The sequence below is a fragment of the Empidonax traillii genome, unplaced genomic scaffold (assembly GCF_003031625.1).
Source record: "Empidonax traillii isolate 1590-97213 ecotype Southwest subspecies unplaced genomic scaffold, ASM303162v1 scaffold1189:size291722, whole genome shotgun sequence".
Classification (NCBI taxonomy): domain Eukaryota; kingdom Metazoa; phylum Chordata; class Aves; order Passeriformes; family Tyrannidae; genus Empidonax; species Empidonax traillii.
In genome coordinates, this window is record NW_020956382.1 from 151,253 (window position 1) to 177,027 (window position 25,775).

Consider the following 25,775-nt stretch of genomic DNA (forward strand, 5'->3'; position numbering starts at 1 on the left):
ACTGGCAGGGCTGACAATAGAAACTGGGAGAGCTAGTGGAGCTGCCAGCAACTTTGCAAGCTTTTGGAAGGAAAATCAAAGGATTATTATTTGTTAGCAGCAGTATTAAAAATGCATTTAACTGACACGGGGCTGAGAAGGCTTTTCCTTTCTTTGGTGCTGCAGATAGGGTTGCATTTATATTTATATTTTTTTCCACCACAGTTCAGTAGAGTTCATCTTCTTAATGAGCTGTTCTTTTTAAGATTAGGTCTGGGCACTCTGTCTCGTGGTTGATGTTGCTCATACAGAACAACCGAGTCAAGTACACAGCATAAATATAGGAATATGTCAGGAATCACAGAACTTTAAGAGGCTTCCAAGTTATCCTTGGAAAACCTTTGTAAAACATAAGTTCAGATATTTTCTGGCTATGTAACTACTTCAAAAGACAGCAAACACACCCCATATGTTATCTGAGGAATAATTCACTGTGTAGACAATCAAGGCACATTTTCAGGAAGACTTCAACTGCAGTCAGGGATGTTCAGCAACTCTGCAAAGCCACTTGAACACCTAGAAATAAGTGAAGGAAAAACATCTGTGAAAGAAGATGGGAAGTAATGTTCTAGAAAACCTTCATTTTGCCACAGAAAAGAGAGTAAAATGATTGTATCTTATGTGGCATCCAGTTGGCTTAGCCAAAGGACATCATTTCATGTCTTTCACTATTTTCTAATCAAGTGCATGATCAAAAATAAGGCAAAACTAGACATAGCATCATTCCCTAACTCCATAATCCTGAGCACTGTGTGCTCCCTGCACTAAAGGAGAATTTATCTTGTGAGAAAACAATGTTTGTGTAATTAAAGAATGCATCATCAAACATGATCACAGCAATATCACTGGAGACTGGTTGGGAGATTTAGTTGTTTTGTTTATTGGAATCTTGGATGCTTGAATTTGCCATTTAAAATCAGTTGCTTTTTTAATCCATATAAGATTAATCTGGAGAGGATATATGGTTGTTATTATTACTACTACTACTACTTATTTTTTAAGTCTGAAACAAGTAGGTTGGATACTTGATGATCTTGGAGGTCATTTGCAACCTAAATGATTTTGTGCTTCAGTAGATTTTGAATAGTTACCCTTCAAAATAGACTTCTGGCATTCAGATTTCAGGATTCAATACTAATAGAAGATGGAACAAACTCTTAAAGACATTTGCTGGATTTGAAGACTTGGACAAAGCAGCCTGGCTGAATAGTCCCCCATTTTCATTCCTAGGAAATGAGATGGAAAAGCCTCAATGTTGTCCACAAGATGTCCTGAAGCTGTTCAACGTTATCAGTGATCCACTTATCAGAGGGAAAAGAAAGTAAATAAAATAAATTGGGATAGAGAAACAATCTGCTTTTATCACTCTTTTCTTTGCATTAGTGGTAGAGATGATGGGAATCTCGTGGGTTTGTCCCCACCAGATTATAGAGTTATAATTACAGCTGCTTTGACAGTGGCAGCACCTTTTTAGAACATCCCTACTCAGTTATTAGTTTGGCATCATGCTGATGCTGTTATTACTTACATTTATCTTACTGGGAAGGTAAGTTAAAAAGTCACATCCTTTTCCAGCACCTTTCCACTGTGAGTTCCCAGTGAAACTCTGTGGGATGAAGGTGTGGCACTTCTTCAGTAACAAAGGATTTTTCATGTTACCTTTGTAATAAGAACCAGATTTCCCATAATTTAAAAGAGAGTAAAAATGGGATTGCTTCTCAAGATAAAATCTCAGGATTTTTTTTTTTAAATGGGATTTTAGGTAATATGATAAATCTTTAATTACCATCAGGTTATTTGCAGGGGAGAAGCTGCATAGGTATACAATAACAAATCCAGTGTCCTGCCCATCAGTCCTGCAGTCTTGTTTTTGGCAGTGAACCTGGAATCATTCATCCATGGGCAAATTCATTAAATAAGCATCTGACTAGAAGCTAACTAGAAATTAGGGATAACTTTATGGTAAACAAAAGAACTTTTACCTGATTCAATAATACAATAATCTTGAGTTTTGTATTTTAATTGACAAAACTGTTCTTTCAGTCTCTCATAGAAATAATGTATTCCCAGGTGACCACCAGGAAATCCATATCCTTTATAGTGATTTTAGCTCCATGAATTCAAACCATTGAACTTCTATTGTTTGGCTGAAAAAAGATTTAGTTTTGAGAATTTTCATGAATTTTTGCAGCTTTTTTTTCTTTTCCATCAGAATTTGCACTTTGAAGATTTCGTGAGCATTTTGTCTTGATTTTTGAACAAATTTGGAACTGTAATGTACCTTGCTTTTTTTTTCTCCAATTTTCAATCTTATATATTGCCTGTAACTAGGAAATCTCATTATTTATAAGACAAACAGCTCTAATTATTGCATAAGGAATGGTTTCTTCAGTTTGAAAAAGGAAAATACCTAACTGGTTAAGTCATTGGTCACGTATCAAATTGGTCAGGTCAGCCAAATAATTGAAGAACCTGTGAAGCTGGTAATGGAAAGCAGTGCCTTCAGTGCCTTTTGCCTCTTAGGATTTGAAATCTGTCTGGATTTATGGAGAATGAAGTAGCATTAGTGTCTGAAAAGTGTCTGGTGTTCTGAATCCAGTTTTATAACAGAGGTAGATTAAAAAGAAGAGAAGTTGCTCAGCAGCTGGTGTGTCTTGCATTTGTTTATGAATGAACAGAAAAGTTCCATATAAAGAATCATAGAATGGTTTGGCTTGGAAGGGACCTTAAAGATCATTCAGTCCCACCCCCTGCCACGGGCAGGGACACCTTCCACCAGCCCAGGTTGATCCAAGTCTCGTCCAACCCGGCCTTGGACACTTCCAGGATCCAGGGGCAGCCACAGCTTCTCTGGGCAACCTGTGCCAGGACATCCCTACCCTCATAGTAAAAAATTTCTTATACCAAATCTAACCCTACCCTCTTTCAGTTTAAAACCATTGGCCCATGTTCTAACACTGCATGCCCTTGTAGAAGTCTTTCTCCAGCCTTCTTGTAGCCTCCTTTATCTACTGGAAGGTGCTATAAGGTCTCCTCAGAGCCTTTCCTTTTCCAGTCTGAACAACCCCAACTCTCTCAGCCTTTCCTCCCAGAGATCCCTCTAATCCTCTTGGTGCCTCCTCTGGCCTCTCTCCAGCAGCTCCATGTGCTCCCTGTGCTGTTCCCAGGGCTGGAGCAGCTCTGCAGGGGGGTCTCACCTGAGGGGGCAGAGGGGCAGAATTCCCCCCTCACCTCCTGCCCACGGTGCTTTTGATGCAGGCCAGGACACAGGCATTGTCTGGGCTGCAAGTGGACATTGATGGGTTATGTTGAGCTTCTCATCAAACAATACTCCCAATTTCTCCTCAGGGCCGTTCTCAATCCATCCTCCACCCAGCCACTATTTAGAGAAATTATAACTGTAAGTGATGGTTTGCTGAAAACTACAATTTAATTTCGGTATAATTTCCAATGTTTATGTGGACAGAGAGAGATGGAATGTTTTATATTTACACAGACAACAGTTGAAAAGAACAGCTTAGAAATATGTGGGAAGTTCCATCCATTGGTTTCCTGAGGGACCACACCAGCCATGGCTGATTGTGGACAATAAAAGCTGTGGAGCCCAGAGCTTGATCTCACCCATAGTGTCAAACCACAGGCACACTCAGGGTCCTCAGTTTCATCACAGAGGGCTGGGAAATCCTGAGATCCCAATTTCAGCCAGAGTTGTCACCATATTCAGATTACCCATTTTGGAATCAAGGAAATGTAAGGCACCCTACTTTCCCAGCTGGGAACATGAAAACCCTACAACCAGGGGCCATAAAACCTTTTCTTTCTGTGTATTACTTCCATCCCAAGTAATAATCATTAGATATGATTGAGATAATTATTATTATTTAATAATTCAGGCGGCAAATTTGGATCTGAGCACGGTTTTGGGGTCTTCTGTGTGTTTCAGGGATCGGATTAAAAAAGAAACATTTGACAATCTGATTTAAAAAAAAAAAAAAAAAAAAAAAAAAAAAAAAAAAAAAAGGCAAAGAAGTGTTTTCACAGTGCCCCTGTAACTGGCTGCTTCATTTATCATATTCACCATCCATCACATACAATATGTCAAGCCATGCTCAGAAGCAATGACTTTCTTCTTGCTTTGCTGCTGGTTACATTATTGGCAGTGCCATTTTGGCCTCTGCTTTTGGGTGTGGAAGAGGTAATGGAAGTTTCTATTCCCTTGAAGCACAATTTAAAGGAAAAAAAGAAAAAAAAAAAAACACACAAAAAAATAAACCAAGTCCTTTGAACTCCTTCATGCTGTGGGAAGTACCGTGGGGGGAAGTGACCCACAGCCCTGTGCCACAGGCTCTGTGCATGAGATGGATGGCTATAATTTACTCCTGCCTGGAACACGAGTATTTATGATGCCTTTCCTTGGCTGAGGGGCAAAAATTGGTCTCTGGAGAAGCAGAAACTTTTTTTTTTTTTTTTAAAGAGCATATTGAAAAGAGGAATCTATAGGACAGCTGAAGGTCGAGGGAAGGAAGCAGTGAAGGTTGCTTTGTCCTCTTTTCCAGGTTTGCTCCTGTGGAAAAGATCTGCTCTCATTTTTTTCCCCTTTCTCACTCACTCCCACACATTTCTGTGCATAGAGTCAGGTGCAAACACACCTCTTGACCTAAATTATATGGGTGAAAAACCTCTGGGCCCTCAGCTATAGAGCAAGGTCCTCACAACATCAGGAACAGCGGTGTAAAATTTGGCTTTCAAACTTCTTTTCAGCTGTTCTCTGACTGACAGCACATTGGCAGCTCTGAATAAGCCAAAATAACTATAATCTGGGTTCAAATTAGAGTCCATCCACTTCCTCTGGCCTTAGACATCTTGGTGCTGAAGCCAAATTGTCAGTCACTGCTTTTGCCTGGAAATGCATTAATTGTTCAGTGTAACACTCCCAGAATACTCAGTACAAAGGCTTGGTTTTAAATTTGATAAAACAATCTAAAGACATGATAACAATGAATGTAAAAGTCATAACAAATTCCCAAAGGGGAGCTCCTCATTTTAAATATAATTAAAGTAAGTGGGAAATTTCCTTTCCGCTTTTCTGCTGTAAAAGCTGCTTCTTATTTATGGATAAAAGTAACTCAGGGAATTATTATACTGAATATCTTTATTTTATAAATATTGTGCTTCTCTAAGACCGCTTTGTTTCTCTTTGCTGGTAATTCCCTCCTTCCACAAGACCTGTTTTACGAAATTGTAAAGTACACAAGTTACCCATCAGCTTTTCCTAGACTGAGCTGCCTTTCAGAGCATTCCCCAATCACTGGCAATTTTTCTCCTTTTATCGACCAACTTGAGATCTCCTTTCCCTCTAGAAGCTCCTGGCATGACGAGCAGTAAAAGTAGAAAATAGATCTCACTGCAGAAAATAAGGGTAAAATAGATTTGGAATCCCGTTTTCGGTTGAGGTAATGTTCTGTGGATGGTCACACCGTTCCCAAACCATCCCCAGATGGTCTCTGTGACGAGAGGCAGAATTAGAATTTTTTTCCTGGAGAAACCAGATCGATGCCCATCAAAATAAAAGCATTCAGAGCTTTTCATTAGGATCTCGTTCCCCCCAGTTGAATTTCCTTTCCTGTCTTTCCTGAGACTGTAGATTTATTAACATCCCGAGACTGTAGCATTTATTAACATCCTGAATCTCCTTAGTTGAGGGAATGTAGAGTTTAATATTAGGCCTTTAGCACTTGATTTCCCTGACTTGCAGGCTGGACTTCTAAAGGTTGGTTGCAAAAGTCTGAGCAGCTCACCCTGAGGTGCTTTTATCATCGATAAGAAGGTGTTTGTCACCTTTAAGACAAGGTGAATGGCCCTCTGGAAGGTCTTGTTCCCCCTCAAGGACCAACAGAAGCTTGGATGGCTGACTTTTAGCCACCTGAAGAGAGGTTGTGATGAACCCTCGAATGGTTCTATGAACATGCTTGACTTCCATGCACAGGTGGATGCTTTTGTAAACCCATCCAATGCAATAACACCTTTCTGTCGGTGCTAATATGCAGAAAATAAATATATTTATGCTTCTTGTGTTTAATGTACTCATACAGAGAATGGCTACTAAATACAGGGAGAGGTATCTTGCAGACTTTAACTTATTTGAGTTCTGTTCCTGTCCTCACAGATGATATTGGTTTATCTGCATCTATCTAGACTATAAAAATATAATTTTGTTCTGACTGGCTAGAGGAGATCAGCCCTACCAGAGCTCTCTTTCTTATACATCAGCAGATAGTATTTCATGGCTTTTTAGCTCAGAACTGAGCTGGTATAGACCCAGGTCACCGTGCTTAAAAGTAGAGTTACTTGCATGAGTGAGCAGTGAATGAAAACCATTAATGTCCCGGCATGCTCTGCTCACCAACACTCATTTCTGTTGTAGCCAGAGTTTCTTAGTGTGTTTCTGCTTCATTTAAACCTGTCAATACCCCAATTAGTGCCTGCCTCTCTTCCCCTGGGAGGGACATTTACTCATGTCACTTCACAGCCTCCAAAATCTAAAAGACTTATGGGAACTGCTGGGTCATAAAATAGCTCCTGATTAAAGCTTGTGTTTTCCAATGACTTTCTGCCTTTTTTTTTTTTTTTCTCTCCTTATTTTACTCGTAAACTGTTCAGGTATTTTAAATGAAAGGACATAAATGGAAAGTTTAAAACCTATCAACTTTAAAAAAAAAAAAAGAGAGAGAGAGTTCTATCTCATGTGGTTTCACAGTATCTGTTTTTAACTGATTTGCATTCAGTAAGTCTCAAAAAATTAGAGCACTGTACTTTACAATTATGATACCAGTAACCCTCTCATTTAACATTAAAACTTGATGCCATCTCGATGGCAGACTGAATTCAATTTAAGATCAAAGCACTGGAGAACTTATCTGAAATTATGTATTGCTAGTTTTAACTATTTAACATTCCTGCTCTTTCCAGCCTGGCTTTTATACAGGGGGATGAAAGATCATAATTGATTTGCAATAGAAAGTGGCCCAAGAAATTTACACTTAATGGAGATATGTTTCAAACACTGTTTTTAGGCATCCACACTTCCAGCAATGGTGATGATGATAGCACTAAAATTGCTTGTGTAGGAAGATGGTCTTTGTCTGAGTCCCATAAATCACAATTATACACGTGCTAATGTAATGTTTTATAGGCTTGTGATCGCTTATTTTTGTTGGGACAATTAGCCAAGCTTTGATGGAGCTGATTTCCCGGTGCCTCGTGTGAGCCACCACAGTTTGTCACAAATTTCCACGGGTTTTTACTATAACTGACTGCAGGGGACAAATCTGTCATCTTATCACTTCCCATTCCCTTTCTCCTGGTTGTTAGGAAGTGCAGTCAGACAAAATGGGAATTGAGGCTGTGTGGCAAAGCAAAAGAAAGTCACATTCATTTCAGAACCACGTCAGAGGCAAAGGAAAGACCAGGAAATCAAAGCAGCTGCTGGTCTCCTGTGTACCATTTGAAGACATCAGTTTGCACTGTACAAACACAGAACTCATGCCAGAAAAGACCTGAGGAAGAGGAAAGAACTGCCTTTGTGATCTGAGAGAGGAAAAAAAAGCCCTTTTTTTATTTTATTAATGTGTCTTTTGGTTAAAATTCATAGTTGTCATGCAAAATAAATCATCTTCTCCTCCTCTAATGTGACCTGAAACCACTTCTGAGCGAATAAGAGATGAACCCTAAATGTTCACAGGCTTTGCCCTGACACATTCAATCAGATCAGGAGGCTCTGGTGGAGCTGCCAAGTGCTCAAGACATCATTGTCATTCTTATTAAAGCTCAGCATCAAACAAGGCCTGTTTGAGCCTGGAAACACATGTTTGAATAATACTTATAATCAAAGTACCTTCATTTCCATCGGGGGAAGAGCTGGAATGGTGGTTTAGGGTGGGCAGAATCCACATTCATGCCCACTCAGTGATTTCTTTCTTTTTAGAATTTGTTTGTTTTGGTTTTTTCCAAAGATCACCCTGTATGGGTGTCCTAATATCCTAATAATGCAGTTTTTACAGACCACTGAGTCTCTTGTTTCGCTATAGGTTATTTTTAATGCCATCTTACACAGCTGGGACACGGACTGATCATGTCTGGATTTAATTTCTCTCTATTATATATAATAATTCTCACGGACTCTTCACTAAATAGAAATGTAAAGATGCAGCTTCTGCTGTTCACAGACTCTTTTTACACAGCAGTGCTGTTTTTTTAGACTCTCCTGTCAGTAAATAATTTTGCTAATTGAACTATTAATGAAACTCTTGCCTATTGTCCAGAAACCTGTTCATCTAACAGTTATTAATGGAAACAGATAAAAGATTACTAACCCTCCTTTTAGGGCAAACTGGGGGGAAGAGGTAATTTGATTTGTTCTGTTTTAGTTAAAAATATTTTAGAGAATATATTTATGAATAAATCTTCTGAATTTACTTTGGCTCCTGAAACTCAAGCTGAGTAGATAAATCAGTCTGTCATATTAATTCATCAAATCTTTACTTCTTTCCTCAAATTTCTCAGGTTGACATGCTTGAATTTTTATTTATTTTTTTTTTATTTGGAACATCAATAGCTAATAATTTCAAAACATTGGCTTTTTACATTTAAAATTCATGCTGTGTTGATTAGTGACACAAGTCACCCATTATTGTTTCAATTTGAGACTTGCATTGCTTACGCAACAAATTATTTCCTAATTCCAAGCAATACAGTAAAATATTCTCTTCTGAATTTACCTTTGTGAAATATTCAAATATTTCAAATGGAATTTTTAAAACATTTCTCCTAGAAGAATATGTCTCTCAGCAGCTTCACAGCAAATGAACATGGTGAAGTCACATCTTTGATGTTCATTTCCAAAATTAGCGAACACTGGCAGAAAATAGTTGTCACAAATTAGATGCCTGTTATAATAATGTATAATAACTTGTATACATAAAAATTGGATGCTTATTTTTGTGTTAACATATTACTTTCAGCCTTTGAGACAAGCAATTAGCTTCCTAATCTTGGGCATCTCTTGAGGATGAGGACTGAGCATGATCTTCACCTGCTGAGCAGGTTACAGTTTTACAAAAAAACCTGTGTTTAAATTGAAGTTCTATTGATTTCAAATTCCCTTCTGGATCTGAATTCCAGAAAGATGCTATTTAAGTAAAGCTTTCTGTTTTGTTTGAGCAAGTTCCATGATCCTTAAGTGTAACCCTTGCTACTGAATTTTGCACTTTGATTTTTAACGATGAAGTTGTTAATGCTATAAAGAAAACACAGTATTAATAACAAACATAGTTGATATTAATAATGTAATTAATTACAATAACATTACTGCTATACAGTAATATAGCACTAATATTTAATGGTATCATAAATGTTGTTTCGATTATATAATAAATAATAATATAATTCATTAATAATTATATAATTAAATAATTTTTCATTGCTCCTTACTGGGTTGCCACGAAGAAAGAGGAAAACAGTGAGTTGCCCTTCCAATGGGAAGCCCTGCTTTAAACAGAGAAAATTCCTGGATTATGCTGCTGGCAGGGACATGCTCCCCTTGAAAATGGAAATTGCCATGATCTGTAAATTGTAGCTTCTACTTTCTCCAGTTTTGACCAACACATCTTTAACTATGCCCAGCACCATGTGGTACCCTTCGAGAGAAAGACATGGATAACCCCAGAGGAAACAGGATTGGATTAATTTGTCCCAACTTGGGGGCTACTCCCAATTTGTGGAACAAGTCTCTATGGATTCCTTGAACATGCACAGCAACTGTGCATGTCCTTCCCTTCCAAAATTCCCTTATATAAATACATATTATAATTTGTCTGTATATGATGTTGAAGAGCTATAAAGGACACACACCCTCAATATGGCATCTGATTCATCTTCATATATTCCTAAATGCCTTCACTTATTTTTTAAGACATCCTGAGAGAATATCTCATGCATATGCAGTGCAGATTTAGTTTGCTTATTTACAGTTTTCTAGATTATTTTGTCAGTAAAGCACCAGCACATTTATCTCAGTTATTTGCATCAGTAATTTGATTAAAGATAGTTGGGGGATGAAGAAATACGTTGCCTAAAATATCCTTGGGAATGTGGCTTTGTTACCAGAAGTCTTTTGACATAGAGGAAGATAAAAAGAAGAGCTTATGGTTTAGAATCATTGGAGATAAATTGTGAAGAGTAAAAAATCAGCTTTGGAAGAAGGGGAAATATTTAGCTGTGAGGCATTGCTATGGCAATAAGGAATCCGTGTGGAAGATTATGTGAGAAGAAGGGAAGGATAAGCAGGGATAAAGCTGTATCTGAGGAATAAAGTCATCTTTCTTTACATGTTTTTATGCTGCTCTTATTAAGAAAGTTTGTTGGGGAAAAAAAAATTGAGCTTCACAAGCTAGACTGGGGTTTTTAAAAAGCAAGAAAGAGGGTTGTGTTTGGTTTGGCACTGTCATCCATCATGGGACATGAAAAGGGTATATGGGGATAGTTCAGGAAGAAACTCAGGAGGAATTTCTTCCTGGAAAGGGAACCAGGGTTTGGAAACAACAAGCAAATGGACACAAAGAGTGATTTTCTGAAGGTAACCTCCTTGTGGGCACCAACACACTGACAGGCACCAGATGAAACTGAAGCTATTTTCATTCTCTGGAAGATGGAATTACACTCATCCTAATTTTGTATTCTGATAATTCATAATTCCTTCTCATCAAATGCTTCTTTCGGACAATACTAGTGGGTACCTAATACCCAAACAGCTAAACAAGATGTACTTCATCAGCAGTGCATTTTGGTGCCTAAGGAGCCTCATGTGTCACACAAGGCCTTTCCAAGGGTTCTTTGTAATTAGATCCCATTCCTAACTCAAACCCTCAGCTCCACGGCCCCGTTCATCTTCAAATCGGTTTGTTTTGGTTCAGGAAGCCTTCGAACAGGAAGGGCTGCATCCTGACATATTGTCATATCCAAGCACTAACAGCTCTGGCATGTGAAAAGGTCATGCCACCAAGCATTAGCATTACAGACTTGCAATTACAGTAATTAATTTAAATAAGGATTTTTATTCTGCCGTGCGGCGGTAGCCGCAACCCAAGCAGGGGGGGAAAACCGGGAAGGCCTCAAATCGGGTCCTCTGCCCACGTCATCTGATTAAAACAGGCACCCAGACAGGTTCAGGTGGAGTGAGGGAGTTGTTCTGGTAAGAAGAGGTGAGTGTTCATGGATAAAAACGAGGGGAGAGGGGCTATTGCAGGAGGCAGGAGCTCGGAGAAGGGATTCCCCGCTGACACCTCCAGTGCTCTAAAGGAGAGGACAGAATCATTCAGAAGAAGATTCGTTCTGTGTGATGGCTAGGGCTTTCCAGCCTCCCCCCAAGAAGGGAAAGGGCCTGAACTGAGAGGCAGGTTCATGGGGTTTGATTCTTCCCAGTCACAGAAGGCCAGATGCTGTTCCTTGGTGGACAAACCATGTGGGAAGGAAAGCCCAGGATGCCAAAGAGACTGTCCTGTTTCAAACACGCCATGTTTCAAGGGGTTTTGCAGTAGAACACTCTGAGCATGTTTTCTTCCCATTTCCAGAAGATTTTAATTCCAGAATGTGAAAATAGTTGGGGTTTAAGACAAGCCTTGCTAACAAGAGAGTACTTTTTTTCAACATTAAAATTTAAGCCCCTTTTTGAAAGAATGGTTAATGAAGTTGACAGAAATGTCCAAACTAGTCTGAAAATACCTTCTGAATACAGTAAAAACTGAAATCTAGCTTGGTTTATTGTCAGTTTAATTATACTTTCACTTCAGTGCAGTTTAGCTATGCACTCAGCACATGCATGGACTGTAAGCTCTTTGGTGCAGAGCCTTTCTTTTAATTTTTTACAGCTCCTGGTTTACTTGAGCCCTCATTTCATTAAATCATTGCTGCCATACACACTTGTAGAACATATAACTGTCAACAAATAAAAGAGTAGCCCATCAGAAGGAATAAGACATTTTTATCTGTTCTTTATTCACCCTGTATCTGAATGCTTATTAACTATATTAATTATCGGGTAGCTTTATGTGCTGTGAATATTGAATGTTGAATTATGTTACAAGTCTTCCCGTGAGCAGCAAGCCAGGCTTCCTTTGGATTCACATCTTCCTTTTTTCTACAGCCCCATTGTCCAGTTCCAGCTCCTCTCTTCTAAGCTCCCTTTGAGGCCCATCTTCAATCTTAAGAGAGTTTTTTTTTTTTACATGAGAATGAAATACTTGCTCACATTTACGTCCATCTGGTCGAATACGAACAAGCTGCAGGAGGCGCAGACTGAAGGGCCATCAGCCCTGTCAGCTCACTGAAGAACAACCTTTTGTTGTTGTTGTTCTGTGTGTTTCCAGTTCCAGCTATGATCACCTCCTACCCAAACACCACCTTGGCAACACAAGGACAGAAGAAGGAGATGAGCTGCACAGCCCATGGGGAGAAACCCATCATAGTCCGCTGGGAGAAGGAAGACCGAATCATCAACCCGGAGATGTCCCGTTACCTTGTTTCCACCAAGGAAGTTGGGGATGAAGTGATCTCTACTCTGCAGGTAAGAAAAAAAAAAAAAAAAGTGACCCACAACTCATCCAGATGTGTCAGAGTGTGCCTTGTGTGGTCTGGTTTTGATGCCTCTTCCCAACATCGGATCTGCCCGTGGTGCAGCCCTGGAGAGCCGGCAGCAAGAGGAGGTAGAGGAAACCTCTGCATCCCACCTACCCCCAAAAAATTCAGCCTCCATCTTCCCACACTCCAGAGGCAGCAGGAGAATGATCCAGGCTCAACCTGAGTGGCTCATGCCTTAGCCTGCCCTTCCCTGGGCAGCACAGCTCGGGTTGGAGAACGCTGCTGATAAACACCAAGAGAATATGTGCCCCCCAGTTCTGCTGTGTATCAGCTTTACCCTCACCCAGATCATTAGGCTGTTTTGATCTAAAAATCCTGTCTTTTTAAAGTACTTTTCTCCCTCCCCTTCGCTCTGTGGGGCTTGTGAGACCACTTTAAAAAGTCAGGCTAGTCTCTGGATTCAAAGTGGTGTTTTACATGTGCCTTTACGAAATCCAAAATATTAAAAAAAAAAAAAAATTAGATTCTCACTGAAAAATCTTGATTATCCATTCTCAGTCACATTTTAAAAATGTCTTTGTCAGGCTCAAGGAACTATTCCTCTGCCTCTCTGGTGATTGTCTAAATTCTAGTGTAACTCTTAGAAAAGATCTCTTTATCAACCAAAAATTATGTTGGGTGATATCCAGTAAAAATCTGGATTTGCTCTCTGTGAGGGAGCTTTGTCACTGATTTCTATGAGGAAAAATAAACTTCATGTGTGACTTCATTCATATTAGTAATTTTTGTGTTACAAATAATATTTAATTACAGGAGAGACCCCCTAGGCCTCTTTGCCCTCATTCTTCTTATCAACTTTAATAAGACAAACCCTGCATGCACAGCAATATTTCTGTTTGCAAGGCTGGAGACCTGTCTGGAGAATTCTCTCCTGAAGCAGCTGTGTGTGGGAGTGGTGTTTTACATCCATGTGTTACATACAAAACCTTTCACTTCTGAGGGATAAAACGCCCCAAAAGTAGAAAATGTCAGGACTGAGGCTGTCTCTGATGCTTTGAGCCCACTGGCTTTGCACGCTGATGTGATCTTTAGTTGCATTTTTTCTGCATTTCTGCCTCGGGGAGGCAGGACTTGGGTTTCCTCTGGAGCTGAATGAGGGCTGATTAATGAAAGACCCTGTGCGATGCAGGGCTGATCACTGAAACCAAACTTTTCACAGGTGGCCAATAACTGTGTGTTCTTTGTTTTTCTGGTACTTGCCTTGAGCCCTCGGGGGTCTGATTTGCAGCAGGACTAAGCCCTCATAGCTGCAGCTTAACTCAGTGGAAGCTGTTATGGACACATGAAAGGTTATTTATTGATAAGGACTCTGAGGGGGAGCGGGGGAAAGAAGGCCCTTAATGTGTCAAATTGGGCTCTGGAAATTTTTGTTTCCCTATCTTAAAGCTCAGCCACATGTGCACCTTAACATAGCTTGACAAGTTACCACGTCTCCGATGATAAACTCTCCAATTTCCTTACAGAGGGTGGGAAATGAATCCATTTATTTTAACCAGTGGTGACTGAGAGTCGTGCTCATATTCCCTTGGTTTTGCTGAGGGATGAGGAGCACGTGGAGTTACCATGGCTCAGCCAATGTGTGGCAGCTTGTCAGGCAGCCACAAACATTGTCATACATCTGGTTCCTTAATTCCCTGCTTGAAATGGTGGCAATACCCTTCACGTTGTCAGGAATAAATTCACTCATGTTCCTGAAATGGGTGTTGCTTAGGTGAAGGCACAGAAAACGCTGTGAGAAAATGAATGTCTGCTTTCAGGGCACAGTTGGATCTGTGTGCAGTAAATAGAGTGTGGAGCAGCACGCTGAACAATGAGAAGAAAATGGTATTTTGAATATCTGCTCCTTTAAAAAAAAAAAAAAAAATCCTTTCCCTATTGTACATTGAACGAAGTGGTGGTCCTGTAGAAAAATATCATTTATGATCATTTATATAAATATTACATGCAAATTTCCACGCTATTAAACAACAAATTGAAAAGAAAGACCATACAAAACTTTCTTAAGAGGCACCATGCTGAATGGACGGGGTCCACCAGGGTTTGAACCTCTATTTCCTCCACACAGACCTCAGCCACTCGAGTTACTTTCAGGAGCTGCTGGGAAAAAAAAAAAAAATTTGGACGCGGCAGGAGGCACCATTTTGCAGGGAAAATTTCAGCCAACAGTTAAAGACTTGGCAAACTCGCGAGTAACTGGAAACAGGAATCCTGTGGAGAAGCTGCAGGACTGGGTTGGTGCTCCAACTCCTGCCTACAGGTGCAGAGCTGATAACCTGCCTCCTCAGCCCAGGTGTTGCTGGGTTTGATAAGTCTCAGTATTTTGGATGCTTTACTGTGCATATGTGTGTGTGTAACGGGCAACATCACTCCTGACAGGGAAAACAGTTTATGCCGGTTTTTTTCTTGCCCCACACACAGAAAAGCTGCTGGTTTTTATTTCCTCTGCTTGCTGTTCAATCAGTCCCTTCTTTTCAAACTGCCCCTAGATTTTGCCAACTGTGCGTGAAGATTCCGGCTTCTTTTCCTGCCACGCCATCAATTCCTACGGGGAGGATCGTGGGATAATCCAGCTCACTGTGCAAGGTAGGAAGAGGACAATATAAGGAAAAAAAAAACCTCACAGCTATTGTGGGACAGTAAGTGTGTGCCACCCTCAGAAATTTGATTCAAAATTAAATGTATTCCTCGTTGTCACAGAAGGGAGGAGCCACATGAAGATGTTCAGTCTTTCATTTTCCAGCGTCACGGATAAAATCAGAATAAAGGATGAGCTCGGGTCTGTCCAAATTAAGAAGAAGAATTTTTATTGAATACACTCCCTGACAATCTGCTAAATACTTAAAACTATCATCTTCACTTGGATGTGAGGGTTTGGGTTTTTTTTTTTGAGGAGAGGAAGGAGAGGGTTGCATTTGTTCCTAAAGAACATATGTGCTTAAAACCCCACTCTGAAATAAACCAAGAGTGTTCTCACTTCATCTCGAGAGAAATGTTAAACCCACTGTGGAACTCCAAGCAAAATATTTCAGGTTTAATCAGTCAAAATAAACAGTGAGCAGCTTGCAGGGTGCAAACTCGAGGAACTTACGTTGCCTGGGGCTGGGGTTCCCCCTCCTTCAGGGTTTCATTCCTGGGTAGGCCAAGGTGACAATATTTGGGATGCAGAGCACGGGCAGGACTGTTCCTGTGCCTGTTCCTGTGCCTGTGTGCCTTTGAGCATCCACACAGCTCATTGCCTGTGGAAAAATTCAGGTGGAGTTTGGGGGCAGGTTGCTAGTTATGCCACTGCTCATTTCAGCTGCCACCACCACTGAAAGGGGCACTGGAATGGGTCTAAACGCTGTTCATTTAAAACCTTAACTCTAGGGACAGAAAGAGTGATTTTTACACTGTTATCAAATCATTCTCCTATTAAATTAAGACTTTGAAACCCACTCGAAGAGATAGAAATTTTACTCCCCCCCAAATACTCAAAAAGAGTCTCAGAGAGTTATTTTCTGGTTTTTAGGCATCAGGTTTGAGCACCACAATATTTAGCACTTTGGAGTTCGGTGTTCATGTTTCTACCCTCATGTTTGGTGTAAAATCTGCGGAAGTGAAATGTGGTGTTTGAGGCAAAACATCTTTTCTAGCATGAAAGGCCAAACTGGGAGTGCTCCTAAAGAAATGCAACTCTTGTGTTGCACGTGGGAAGGTTAAAGAAAAAGTCCCTATTCGAGATGTCATCAGTGCCTCCTGCTTGAAAAGTGACTTTTCCTCCCTCTCCTGAGTCCTTTCAGCAGGTGATTAACTGGATCGGGGTGATAATGAGCGACATGAGAAAGAGCAGGAGCCGCGCCAGTGCCACGCTCGCTGGTGTGACTTTGTGGAGGGCTTTGTTCTCACTCCAATTTGTGTGCGTTTTGCTCAGAACCCCCCGACCCTCCCGAAATAGAAATCCGAGAGGTGAGAGCCCGCAGCATCGCCCTCAGGTGGACCATGGGGTTCGACGGGAACAGCCCCATCACCGGCTACGACATCGAGTGCAAGAACAAGTCTGGTAAGAAACAGCATCCCTCCGAAGTCATTGCCACTGCTAAGTCATTCATCACTGGGTTTGCATCGCAACAGATAATTCATGAATTGGAGCTGCCTGATGGAAATTTTTATCACGGTTTATTTAATCTTCCCCAGGAAGATTTATTTTCATTTGTTGCCTTTTTTTTTTTTTCCCTCTTAACATTAAGTTAACATTAAGTTTAGCAATTGCTGCCTTTCCCTTTTACCAGGGAAACCTGCATGTAAAGGGAACAAATTGTGGTGTAAAACAAGCCTGTCTAGGTGGCAGCTGACGTGACCTGATTTGCTGGCTGATTGCTGGTCCCTGTTCTTGGATTTTATTTCTTTATTTCTTCTGATTTTGTGTTTTTCTCCATAGGAAAAAATACCTGCCTTCACAAATTGTCTTTCCCTGTAGGGCTGATTTTTAGGAGTTATTTTCTGTTGTTAGTTGAGCCTATGGCACCTTCCCTGGAAGATCAGCAGTGAAAAACGATAGTCACGAGATTTTTAGACAAAGAAAGATGTGTGGTATTTTGCTGAACACTGAAGTCAGAAAACTATTCCTATACATATTAAACCCCCCAAATATTCATTGTCTCTTGAAGTATGAAAACACTCCAAGTTTGTTTGAACGGGGTTCATGGTTTAAGGTCACACCTCTAAACAAGCACATGGTTAAACACCGTCCCTGGGTCGTGATTTGAGAAGGGACTAGAAAAGAAATTGCAATGCAATAATATTGTCATAGTTCATGTAGCATTAAAAAGACACTGACAAATTACACTGCACTGTTTCATGTTGGGGTTTGTTGCACTGAATGTAAGGGGATATAATCCATTAATAGAAATACTCTCTGTGTGCTTATCAGTGAGATATTCTGTTTATTAAAGCAGTTCTAGCACATTTATAGACTTCAGCCTTTAGTTCTGAGAAGTAAAAATGAATTTGTTCATAAAATTTTGAAATTCTCCTCTTTTTTTCTAATTATTATACTACCCATCCTTAATATTCTTCATTTATCTACATTGGGTGGCAATTTTTTGTGCTTTATATGGCAAAAATGTTGTGATGTTTCTATTACTAGATAAAATGTTTTCCGGAGTGTTAAATCAGCAGTCACCATTTTTGCAATGGCTTTGCAAATGAAATTGATAACATTCAGGTGAGAAAGGCACCTGAAAGATTAGAAGTGACAATTCTCCACTGAGGGTGTGGTCAGGAACCGCAGCTTTGGAGTTGTAGACTAGGCAAGGATGCCTTCAAGGGACATCTATGCCCAAAAGTTGCCGGGCTTTGTTGTCTTTTTGATTATTTTCCTTTTTTTCCAACCACCCATCTGTTCCAGAACAGTGTTTGAAAGCCATTCGTGCCTGATAGGCTCCTTTCTCACCCTAAAAAAAATCACTCACGTAACTCAGCATAATCCCATTTTGGAAAACTGAGCTGGTGGAAAGGGTTTCCAGAGCTCTAAAACAGCTTTCTTAAATTTATTTCAATGTTTTCAAGTGATAATGCAGAATGAAGGCAAAGATTAAGTGGTAATCACCAGGAACTTGCAAGGCAAAATGATGTCTCTCTAATGTGGGATGATAAATCAGCAGCAAGACAGCAAATGAAGCATCATCAGGTTGGAAACATCAAGACACAACATACTGATAAAGGTTAAAAATAATTAAAGAAAGGAAAATAAGGGGGTGCCAGAATTTTTGTTGAAGAAAATATTTATCTATACATGAAGGTAATGGGGGGGGGGGGGTTTGAACTTAGAACAAAGAGGAGGAATTAAGGAAACTTCTCACAGTATCCCGTATTAAAGGGATGGAAGAGAATTTGGGTTATACATTCAGAATCCGTATGTTAAACTCCAGGAACATGCTGCCAACACCAAAGTAAATCTGGACAGTTGTGTTTAGTGGGAATTTTCCACCTATGCTGCCCTACCCTGAGGGCCCAGAAATGAGTTTACATCAGGATGCATCATCTAGGCTTCTCCAGAAGGAAAAATGAAGGATTTTAGGTTTCAGAGAATGTGCAAATGACCACAAAGCATGTATGGGCTTCACTAAATGGTGCTGCTCATGTATCCCAGCAGAGAATTTAGGCTGGAAAAGGATTGTTAAGTCCTCTTGTTAGCCCAGAACTGCTGATATCTACCCCTTAAAAAAAATTTAAAAAAGACACATTATTTATCCTCTAGAAGGAGCAGTGGGAGTGAGTCCTTTGTGCCTCTCTCCTCATCCTTTATAATTGTTTATGTCAGTGGGGAAATCTCAGGCACAAACTGAGCATCAGCTCCGTTTAATTGTGTTTGGTTGGTTGGTTGGTTGGTTTGTTTGTTGTTTGTGCTCAGGGTGACCTGAGCATCCCTTGGCAGAGCTGGGGGTTCCCCCCAAAAACCTGTCCCGGGCGTTCCCCCCAAAACCCGCCCCGTGGCCCGCGGGGTCGCTCCGGACGCGGGGCCGCTGCAGTACCGGCAGTGGCCACCGGGTGGCAGCGCCGGCCCGGCCCTGCGAGCGGCGGCTCCAATTCCCAAATTCCCAAATTCCCAAATTCCCGTCCCCAAACTCCCCAAATCCGCCCGGAAGAGCCCAAAGCTCCGTCCTGCCTTTTAGGGACGGGCGGAAAGCTGGTGTTTTTCATTTTTGTAGATCATTCCCGTAAGAACTTCTGAAAAGTTTTGTGTAACACTGAGAAAAGTGTTTTGCTTTGGTTTGGTTTGGGGTTTGGGTGGTTTTTTTGTTTACTTGGGGTTTTTTGTATTTTTTTTAGGGGGGGTTGTGGGGGGGTTTTTTTTGCTTATTTTGGTTTTTTGGGTTGTTTTGTTTTGTTTTTCTTCTTTTTTACTTGTTTGTTTTGGGGGTTGTCGGTGGGGTTTTTTCTTGTTTGTTTGGTTTTGTCTGGAGGGGTTTTTTTTGGTGGGTGTTTTTGGTTGGTTGGTTATTTTTTGCGTTTGTGTTTGGGGTTTTTTGATAGCTGCTTGATTTCTGTGCTTTTGTTATCGTCTTTCTACATCAGTAGATTTTACAGAAATCTACAAAAAGAATGAAAACCAGAAGAGCCAATGGTCAGTCTTAACACCTCACTTACCACCTAAACAGGGACAAATATTTTTAGGGTTTGCTAGAAGAAAACAAAATTAACTTTTTCCCCCTCCCCCTTTTTTTCTTACTAATACATCTCTTAAAATTAACTCTTTTCCCCTTTTTTTCTCATTAACATAATTTTTTAAAATTAACCTTTTTTCCCCCCTTTTTCTTATTATTAACACTTAAATTTTTTAAAAATTGAGAGAATTCTCTTTCTCTCTGGACTGGCTCGTTTTAGAAGGATTGCTGTTGTTTATTTTACCCTTCAAAAAAGGGGTTATATGTATTAAAATAATCTCCTGAAGTCCAGGCATTAGCCACAAAAAAACACTATACAGGAGACTATGAGTTTTCATCTCTCTTTTCCATGGTGTGTCATTATTAAATCAACTAAGAATCACCAGAAATTTTCAAATTTTTTTTCTTTAATTTCAATCTCTAATATGTCCTAGAGTCCTACGAGGAGTCAGTATTTTAAACAACCAAGTGAGATCTAAAGCAATCTGATAATATACAGCCCATACTAAAAGAAATTCTCATCATCCTCGAGGGAAGTTTAACACAATCTCCATACCAAGGAATTCTCTTTTTTTTTTTTTTCCTCCTGTGCATGTATAAAATTTAACTCAATGGAGTGGAACTGCTGGTTAAAATTCTGTGAAGTTTAAGAATTTCTGCGAAGTTGGAGCAAACTGAGAGCAAGCTGTAGAAGAGCTGCCTGCAGATAATTCCTTTGGAGCTTCTGAAAGCATCCCACAGAGAAATCTGTGTAATAATATATTGAAATTATTTTAGCTATCACCTAAATGTCTGATTGCTGAATGTTTTCTGTTTAAACACAGCCACGTGGGTAAGCAAACAGGCCCTGTAAGCAGCCAGCACGCAGGTGACATGTCACTGGGGCAACTTCTACATCTTTTAGCGAAAGAATCTACACGGTCTGGGCAAATATTTTGTATCTGGGTGAGCTTTCTATTCTTAAACGAGTCTTTCTTACCTGCTGAGCCTCCTGCAATCCTGCCTACAGTGACCCAGAGTGTAAAACCCTCCCGAGGGCCTGCAGTGACATCCCCACAGGATGCTGCAGAGGTTAAAGGAGGAACACTGCCTGCAGTAAGGAAGAAATGAAGGATGGCAGCACACAAAAGACATCAAGATGCTTTAAACCGATACATTGTCTGGGTTTGGTTTTTTTTTTTCAGCAATTCAGTGCTGGGATGAAAACAGGGGTTGCTGTGTTTAGCCAGTTTCCATCCTTTCTCCTATTACATGTCTGGATAATTTATTAAAGACATTTAGATGTGCACAGAGAGTTTGGAGGGTTCTACGTTCTCCTGCATCCTAAAATGAGTCAGGGAAATGGCACCAGTCCTGGAGGGTGCTGAACCCCATCTCTAAGTACTCCAAGCTCATGCTCACTGTTTGCTCCTGGTGTTTGGGATCAAACCTGCTGACTGCCCCCTGCTAGTTTAAGGACCCTCCATTAAAATCATGGAGTCATTAAGGTTGGAAAAGACCTCCAAGAGCATCGAGTCCACCCTGTGCCCCATCCCCACCTTGTCCCCCAGCCCAGAGCACTGAGTGCCACGGCCAGGCCTTCCTTGGACACCTCCAGGGCTGGGCACTCCAAACCTCCCTGGGCAGCCCCTGCCAAGGCCTGACCACCCTTTCAATGAAAAAATTCCTCCTGATGTCCAACCTGACCCTCCCCTGGCACAGCTTGAGGCTGTTTTGTCTTATCCTGTCTCTTGTTCCCTGGGAGCAGAGCCCGACCCACCCCAGCTCCCCCCTCCTGTCAGGGAGTTGTAGAGAGCAAAAACATCACCAGCCACTCCTGTTTATTAAATCACTTCCTCCCCCTTTTGGGAGCACAATCAACTTTCTCCCTAAGTGAGGATTGCTTTGGAAGGATCCTTTTCAGAGTAATTCCAATGTAGCAAAGGTAAAAAATGAGTATGTACACACTGCAAAACTGGGGAATCCCCTCTCACCACCTCCTCAAAGAGTAGCTATTTCCTTGGATTTTCTGATGATCCCCCAGAGCTGAGTCACAGCACCCCACTTGGAGCACTCAGGAGTGCTGTCTAGGAAGGTGGTCCCTGGATTTGTCTGTGGCACCAGGCATTTTCTGGGCTAATCAGCAACCCTGCTTTGTGAGACGCTTTAACCGCGCTTGTGTCAGCCACGTTAACGTCATTTACTCATCTGGGTGCTTTTTAATATTTCTTACTGATTCCTCACTAATTTCTCGTTAAACAGACTCCTGGGATTCTGTTCAGAGAACCAAAGACGTTTCCCCCCAGCTGAACCAGGCCACCATCATCGACCTGCACCCTTCCTCCACCTACAACATCCGCATGTACGCCAAGAACCGCATCGGCAAGAGCGAGGCCAGCAACGAGCTCACCATCACCACGGATGAAGCAGGTGGGTGCCCCGGCTTTGTGGCATCTAAGATGTGCTGGGAATTCTCTCTCCCTGGTGAGAGGCATCTTTACACCTGCTGCAGCTGCACCGAAGGAAATACCGAGTTGGCCCCGTGGAACGCGGCGACTTTCGCAACTCCACCACGCAGGGCTGCAATTAAAGCTGTTCAGTGGCACCTAGTGGTCAAAGGAGACATTGTGCTCCAAGTTTTCAGCCTGTGGTGCTGGAAATAACACTCCTGTACCTACCTACAGTGTGGCAACTCAAGCAGCAACATCCTGCTTTTAGTGGGTGGTTCCTCCCCCTGTGGGTACTGTGCCTTTCCTTAGATGCTCAGATATTAATATAGGGAATTAATTTAAGTTGCCAGTGTTTGAGAACATTGGTCCACATGAATCAGATCTTCCTGAATATTCCAGCTCTCAACCCCTCCACCATTTAAAAGTTTTCTGATCTCTGTACTTGAGTCATTTGGCTGTCATTAGTTACTGCCATCCCCCTGCTCTCTGCTTCCATGTATCATTTAGGTTGGAAAAGACCTCCAAGATCATCCAATCCAAATGTTATTTTTACCTTTAACCTTTTACTCTTCTACATCATTAGAGTTCTGTCCCAGGAGAGTTCTGCCCCAGGAGGACTATGGGGGCATTTTTACTCTGTTTCAGCAATTAGAAATGAAAATGTTGCATGGCCATAAATAGCAGGCACACCTTGCAATTATATACAGTGTTCAAAGGTGCTGAGAGTAACCCAAGCAGCTTCAACATCCTTAGAAACTGGATGGAATTACTCTGAGATGTCTTGACCACAAAGGAAATTGCTCCTTCATATTTGACAGCATCCCTTTTGTCTTGCCAGTTTTATTTTTCCTGTTATCTTAACGCTAAGCCAGCACTGCTTCCTTCTTTGGGGATGTAGAGAGGACAGCTGTAGTGCCCTGGTGGTGAAAACTTTCCTGCTTTTTTATTTGGTCTTGGATTTGAACACTTGGTGGCTGATTATCAGTTCAGCTCACGTGAATACAGGTGTGGAATTCCCACCCCTTTTCTCTGTGGGTGAATTTACTGCTCTACCTTTTGTCAGCAGAACATGCTTTTGGTTCTGAGGGGCTTCCTGAGCAAGAACAGCACTCATTGTAAAGCTTCATTTCTCTTTTCACCCTAGTGAGAAGGAAACCCTTCCATGAACAGCTCTACTCGTGGTGAAGAGTTGGTTTGCAAAATATTTATCATTTGATCGGGGTTTTTCCTCTTCCTTTGTTCAAGGAAAATAGGGAAATCACTAGAGAAAACAGACTATCCATTTTCCCAGCCAGCACCATCCCTAGCCCCCAAATGCCCATCCTCCCCTGAGCACAAACATCAAAATTCAGGGGCGGGTCTTGGATCTACTCTCTCGTGCTTATTCACCCATGCTTATAATATTTTTCACTTGCCAAGTTTTTCCTCACTTGTAATTAAGTTGTCAGGATCAGCAGCTGGCCTGGAAGTTAAAAAAGAATAAAAAACCAAAACAGCTTCCCCATGAACAGGATGGAATCTTAACATCACGTTTTGCTCAGTTCTTTGTGGCCAAGCTTCAGAATAAATGACCCTTTTGTTGCTGTCTTTTAAAGAGCCTCTGTTGGGAGGAAAAGACCAGCAGTGTGGAACTGTATTCCAAAGTCACTGATCTACCTAGGGAAGAGTTGGGAGAGAGGAGGTCAGGCCTAGGCAGGGTATGTGATGTTTGTCTCCTGGGTTTTTATTTCAGGTGATGTGCAACGTGTGGGAGCATCATTTTTTGATCACTGTTGACTTCTGTTCTCCGCCTTTTACAGTAGGAAATGGAGAGGAGGGAGTGAGAGAGAAAGTAATGAAAAAGGGACAAAACAGAGGTCCAAGAAAGACAATATAAAAACTAAACAACTCCAGCCACGCTGTTGGTAAAGGGCCCAGACTGTGCATCACGTATTGCAATGCCCTGATTAGAAAGAAAACTGTAAATGTAAAACTGTGTGGCAAAAAAGGATATTTAAGGATGGCACGATTTCAAAGCTTGCAGGCCACATCTTTCCTTCCACACAGCCCAAATGAGCTCATGTTTTGGAAAACAGATGCAGGTGCACATTTACACTTGTCAGAAACAAAGAAGCATCGTGGGCATTGCCTAGTACAAAAATCAATAGAGGAAACTGGGATATCTGGGTTTTCTTTATGCCCTTGCCACAAACTCTGCGTGACAGTAAGTGTGTAAAACAAATGACTTCTCATTAAACATTTCACCACGGAATGCTGGGAGCAGTTGACTGCTCAGGTCTGTAAAAACTTTGGGGTCTTTCAAGGCAAAGTCAAGATTTTAAGGGGCACGTTTTAAACCCCATTTTCAGGATCAAATGCTCTGCTCAAATTCCACTGCATTATAATGTACCCTGGAGAAACGGCATTCACTTTTGTCAACAGGGGGACAGAATCAAGGTCAGGCTTCAAAAAATTCATAGAGGTCTCTTTTTTTACCAGTGGACTTTTTCCTCTCCTCCTTCCTTTATATGAATGCAAGAGGAATGGAAATAAAGCTCTTTTCAAGCTTTGGAAATTTCCCGTATGAAGGACAGTCAGGAATGGAAGAGAACAGGGCATATTTAATAAATTAAACATATTATAGGCTGTATTCTTTCATCAGTTAAAGGCAAATGTTCTGGTTCCTTTCAGCACAGCTGTCATTTACTGCTGCTCCACCTCTAACAGCCCCATCTCACCCTTTTTATTGCTTTCCTTCCTTTATCATGCTATTAAAAGTTAATTTAATACCTTTTACTGAGGCCATATTCTGCGCCAGGGGAACCCTCTGCAGCAGCTCGAGATGACTCCATCCCTTTCCTCAGATCTCCCTTTTCCAATGATTTACCTCGCTGAGCAAGCAATTTACTTCACATCTCCCTGTCCAATCCCAGCTGATTCCTGATCTGCTTTGTAGCTGCCCAGATGACAAGTAGGTTCCCCCAGACTGAGGGCCTCCTTTTTTCTCACTCACCTTTAAAGCCTCATGCACACTTTTGGCAAAGTGCTGACAGCAAACAAAACTTCTCCTGACTCAGGGGTTTTTTTTCCATTTCTCAGTTATTTTCTGGCCGGAATACTACCCTGAGGAGGGGGTAAAGTGTGCAGGGGTTTGTGCATAAAATATTTGATATTGAACTGAATGTGCTCGGTCTCTAGGATCCCACTGGAAAGTTTGAAACACGGTGTAGGCTGGATTAGGAGCTCCTGTCTCACCTGCTTTGAGCGGATTCTGCTGCTTTTCTATCGACCCCAGGGTCCTGACTGCTGAAAAAACATCTTGACTATTTCCAGTGCAGAAACAGCACTGTGAGAGTATATCCCTAAAGAAGAAAAACCACTGCTACTCACTTATTTAGCAGCTTGCCATGTTTCAGCACGTGTTGCCCGTGGAAGATGCCAGGTTTTACTGGATGAAGTTTCCACGTGACCTTGACCCAGTCCAAAACTC

The 25,775-nt window shown here is 41.2% G+C and overlaps 1 protein-coding gene across 1 annotated transcript in view; it reads left to right on the plus strand.

Moving 5' to 3' along the window:
• Positions 1-25,775, plus strand: part of LOC114069098 (Down syndrome cell adhesion molecule homolog) — a 184,677-nt gene that overhangs the window by 62,964 nt on the left and 95,938 nt on the right. Inside the window, exons 9-12 of the mRNA XM_027905653.1 lie at positions 12,462-12,658; positions 15,219-15,315; positions 16,643-16,771; positions 22,119-22,286. Coding sequence (XP_027761454.1) covers positions 12,462-12,658; positions 15,219-15,315; positions 16,643-16,771; positions 22,119-22,286 — 591 coding nt within the window. The remainder of the gene's footprint in view (positions 1-12,461; positions 12,659-15,218; positions 15,316-16,642; positions 16,772-22,118; positions 22,287-25,775) is intronic.